The 5,278-nt window shown below is 40.5% G+C and overlaps 1 protein-coding gene across 1 annotated transcript; it reads right to left on the bottom strand.

Annotated features, from left to right (window-relative positions):
• Nucleotides 1-306: 306 nt before the first annotated feature.
• LOC141660329 (uncharacterized) lies at nt 307-903 on the bottom strand. The gene has a single exon (XM_074467307.1). It carries the CDS (start codon nt 901-903, stop codon nt 307-309), a length of 597 nt encoding a protein of 198 aa, XP_074323408.1.
• Between the last annotated feature and the right edge of the window lie 4,375 nt (nt 904-5,278).

Raw genomic sequence — 5,278 nt, 5'->3', positions numbered from 1 at the left:
GCATATGATATTATACCAAACAATTGAGAAATTTTTTTGGTAGTTATCTTGGCTAGTGTTTTAGCCTCAATCCACTTTGTGAAGTAGTCTATAGCTACCATGATGAATTTTGTTTTATCCAGATGCTATAGGGAAAGGACCAAGTATATCCATTCCCCGTATTACAAAAAGGATAGGTGAGCTAATAAATGCAAGCCTCTTTAAGGGGCTGTCGTACTATAGGAGCATGCCTCTAATATCTATCGTACTTCTTCACATAAGTCTTTACATCGGCTAGCATTGTTGGCCAGTAGAATCCAAATCGGGTTATCTTGTGAGCGAGATATCTACCCCCAAGTACTGTCCATAAATCCCTTCATGGGTTTCCTTAAGCGCTTCATCAACTTTAAAAGGTCTCATACAATTCAAGTATGGAATAACAGAAGACCTCTTGTATATAAGGCCTTCAATCAAGAAATATCTCACTAACAACTTGCATACTTCCTGGGCATCTTCGGGGAGCCATCCTGTTTTGAGCTGAGCTTTGATGGGATCAATCCAATGGCTCTCTACGCTAATTGGTACTATCAAATTTATGACATGTATTTTAGGGGTCATCACGACTTGGAAGTAGCTAATTTTTGGATATTTCACAATCTTAAACGAGGCAAAATTAGATAGGGCATTTGTCGTAGTGTTTTCCTCTCTCAGATCATGCTCAGTGTACCATTCATTGAACTGAGTTAGTATTCCTTTCATGACTCTCAGGTACTTGGCCATTGTATCATCTTTGGCCTCAAACTTTCCATTGACTTGCGCAACCACAAGCCTAGAGTCTCCACCGACTTTAAGATTCTTGGACTTCACGTCTTCAGCCAAGCCTAAGTTGGATATCAAAACTTCATACTCTGCTTCGTTATTCATTATTGGGAAGTACAACTTGAAAGTATACTCGATTACGAACCCATTAGGGCTTTGTAAGACTAAGCATGTACCACTAGATTTTTTTTGGATGTTCAGTCAAAATAGAGAACCCGATACTCTTTTAAATTCAAGTCTTCATATTTCTCCTTTTCCTCTCCTCCGGGGGTTATTACCTCTTGCCCTTAACTTTTTGGTCGTTAATGGTGCATTCGACCATGAAGTCTGCTAATTTCTTAGCCTTGATGGTTGTTCGAGGCTTGTAGTTGATATCAAATTCTCCAAACTGAGTTGCCCACTTGATGAGCCTTTCACTAACTTTCAGGTTGTGAATGATACTTTTAAAAGGTTGGTCCATCAGGACTTTGATTTTGTGTGTCTTGGAATTTGGTCGCAACTTCCTCAAGGTTGTTATCATGGAAGGTGAAAACTTCTCAGTGGTGGATTAGTTTAATTCTGCTCCATGGAGCACCTTTCACATGTAGTAGATAGGCTTTTGAGCATTCTGTGCTTCCCTTAATAGGAAGGAACTCACTGCTTGCTCAAAATCCGCAAGGTATAGGTACAAGATGTCTTTCGAACTTAGTTTTGCCAACAACGGGGCTTCATTCATATATTTCTTCAGCTGTTCAAAGGCCTATTAACTCTCAGCTGTCTATTCAAAGTTCTTCACCTTCTTCACAATTTTGAAAAAAGGTAGGCATATATCACATAACTTGGAGATGAATCTTCTCAAAGCCGCAATTCTTTCCGTAAGCTTTTGAATGTACTGTACAGAGTGTGGTGGCTGCATGTCTAGGATGGCCTTGATCTTTTTAGGGTTTGCCTCGATTCCTCTCCTCGAGACCATGCGACCCAAGAACTTTCCACACCAAATGTCAAAGGCGCACTTAAAGGGGTTTAACATCATCTTATGGTGCCTCTGCACTTTAATATCTTTGAGTTGATCATCATGGTCGGCCTTGCCCAGGCTTTTTAACAACATGTCGTCAATGTAGACCCCTATGGTTTTTCCAATTATATGAGTGAATATCTTATTCACCAATTTTTGATATGTTACTCCTGCATTCATTAGTCCAAAATCCATGACAAGATAGCAAAAGATACCAGAGTCAGTAATGAAAGATACCTTTTAGGTGTCATCCTTATGTATTTTGATCTGATTATAACCGCTAAAGTCACCCATGAAGTTTATCATCTCATGCCCATCAGTGGAATTGATCATGGGGTCAATCCTTGGTACGGGATATCAATCTTTAGGATATGCATCATTTAGATCAGTGAAGTTGATGCACATCCTACACTTTCCATTGGCCTTCTTGACTATCACAGGGTCCAGCTATCAAGGTCGTAGGTCCGCTTCTTCTGTTTGACCTCCTTTCGAGTTGGATTGACATTCAACTTATGAGCTATAAGTTTGGGGTCAATCCCAGGCATGTCATCTAAAGTCCTGGAAAATACATCATTTATATTCTTGCAACAACTTTGTCAATCGGCCCTTCAGGGGTTTTTTTTAAGGATGCACCAATGTAGGTGACCTTATTAGGGTCTAATGAATCTAGGAGAATTGGGAGTAAGTCCTCGGATAGCTTTCCTCGATGTTCTTCAATCTCACGGATGTCCATCTTTTCTATTAGGAAAACCTGCTTTCGATTCCATCGGGCTTAACTGTGGCCATAGAAACTTTAAGCATTTTTTGGTCTCCCATTTTTTCTTCGACACTGAATCTGTTTGGGAACTTAAGAACCATATGATAGGTTGAAGGAACGGCCTTAAACTCATTATCTCTCTTCTGGCCTCCGCCATCTTCACCCTTGGTGAATCGTCCATACTTCCTCTTTGGATCTGATACTCGGTCTCATCCTTAAGTTTTCTGTAATCGTCAGTGTCATGACCAACATCCTTGTGGAACCTACAATATTGGCCCATGTCTCTCTTCTCGGGTTCTCCCTTTAGTAACTTCGGCCATAAAAATATTTTATCCTTCTTGATTTCTAAAAATATATGGCTATATGGAATGTTAAACCTTGCGTACTCTGTGAATCTCGGTCCTTGATTCTTCTTGGAAGCAGAGTCGGCGTTCTTTCCAGTTTGATGATATTTTTCCTTGGCATGCTAATCCTGCTCCATCTTTCACTTTTCATTGCCCGAGTTCTCAGTACTCACCAAATCCTTCTTCATACTTTTCTCGGCCTTGATATACTTCCCAGCTCTCTCTTGTAGTTGTAACATGCTTTTAAGTGCATGCTTGACCAAAGATATCTTGAATAGTTCATTCTTGGTTGCTTGCTATAGGGCTATCATGGCCAATATATCTTCAACATAGGGGACCTTCAAGGTATCCTTCATGAATCGATTCAGGTAGTCTCCCGAGGACTCCTTTACCCCTTGTTCCAGGCTCATGAGAGAAAGCCGAATTTTTTTCATGTACTCTTCCACTGAAGAATTTCTTGATGAAATCCTGATTTAGATCTCTGAAGGATCCAATCGAGATGGGGGCAGACGGCTATACCATCTTTGAGCCATGCCCTCAAGGTTTAAGGGAACGCCTGACACTTAATATCATCATTGACGGGCTGCAACATCAGTACGTTGGAGAATGTTCTCACGTGATTAGTCGGGTTGTTAGTGTCATAATATGCCTTAATGATGGGAATCTTAAACTTCCTCGATATATGGGTGTTTATAATCTCCTCTGTGAATGGGGGTTTAGGATCATCAGGATCTCCTAGGGGCATCAAGCCGGCTAGATCGTCCCTAGGAGCGATAAACCTTAGCCTTCGTATTATACCTTCTAGGACTATGATGGGGGAATATCCCTTGATTTTCCTATTGGCATAGGCCTTGGTGGCTGATGCATCTCCATATCATGCTTCAAGATTTGGATCTCAGCTTCGTGAGCTTTTACCCTATCTTGGATATCTTGGGGAATCGCCCATTAGCGAGACTAATGGCAATCTGTTGTCTCAGGTTCCTTCCTAGCATGCTTCCTCCTTGGAGCGGTCTATTCCTCCAATAAATCTTAATCTATTTCTGAGTAAGGCCTAAAAATGTCACGTTCTTCATGAACGGGGCACAAGCCATAAATGTATGGGAATGTCTGTCTTCCTCCTTGGCACGAGAGGCTACTCCCCCCAATATCATGATACAAGGGCATCTCGTAAAGAGGATTAGTAGTTCCTGGGATTACATTTATCGATATCTCATACCCAACAGGTCGGGTGTTCAACGGTGCATGCCATGGTTCAAGTTAAAAATTCGTCCCTAGAGGTGGATTTTAAATTGGGGGATTTATCCCTAAAGGAAGATCCTGAATCGAGAGATTCATCCCTTAAGTTTGAGCCTCATTTGTTACCACGGGAGCTCCTCCACCTTGAATGGCGTAAGTTGAGTGCATCGGAATCTCAACCATGGATGAGATAGTGCGTGACAGATTTTGATCGTCAGTTCCATTGTTGCTTCTACTCTGTGTGGTTACCACGGTTGATGTTGTTTTCCAACAGACGGTGCCAAATATTATGGAATAAAAACTAGGGTTGTGATTTTATTTAATGAGAGGGTTGGTGAGTTTTAAGATTTAATGGATGTATTTATGTTCGAGACTAATCGGTCTTCACAAGTTACCTACGTATCTCTGTGTTGTAGAGAATCAAACCAAAAATGTAGTTCTAGGTTGAGGGGTAGAGCCCTTTATATAGGTGTTATACCTAGGGTTTTGGAATAGGTTGGAAAAGACTTGGTGGACATGTCTCCAAATTATAGGGTAAGTAGGACTCCTCAAGGTGGTGGATTCTAGAAAATTCCTTGTAGGAGTCTGTTTCAGTGATGGATGTTATCTTGGATTGTGGTGGACTTCATTTTTAGGTCACCTTGACGGACCTAGTACGTAACTGATTTTGTATGTGGTCGTCACGACACACTTTAGGCCGGGGTCACCACGACCCACTTTGGGTCGTGTTTGTCATGACCCGCTTTGGTCGCCACGGCCCCCTTTAGGTCGTGGTCATCACGACCACCACGAGCCAGTTTGGTCATGGTGTTCATGGGTTTTAACTATGAACTTTTAAGTCAACTTAAAAATAATTAATTCAGCATTAATTATATTTTTAGGGATCAGTTTTCTTCCATATCAGCCGCGAAACTAAAACATTACAATTAAAAAACTCCCAAAAATTTATACCGATATGATAAGGAGCCTTGATTGATAATATAACATTTGGCATATAAATTAAAATGACAATAAAAGGAAACAATAAACTTGCAAAATTGCTTATTCAAAAATGGTCCTAATCTACAGTATTATTTTTATTTTTAGAAGGGCAACTACACATTATAGAAAAGAGAATTATCTAAAATATATGTTATGGTAAAAATAAAA

Source organism: Apium graveolens, chromosome 5 (assembly GCF_009905375.1).
Source record: "Apium graveolens cultivar Ventura chromosome 5, ASM990537v1, whole genome shotgun sequence".
Classification (NCBI taxonomy): domain Eukaryota; kingdom Viridiplantae; phylum Streptophyta; class Magnoliopsida; order Apiales; family Apiaceae; genus Apium; species Apium graveolens.
Note: the sequence above shows the minus strand (reverse complement) of the source record. Positions and strands in the feature narration are given on the sequence as shown.

Excerpts from the sequence above, each read along its gene's own strand:
- LOC141660329 (XM_074467307.1), bottom strand. The coding sequence starts at position 903 with ATGAATAACGAAGCAGAGTATGAAGTTTTGATATCCAACTTAGGCTTG.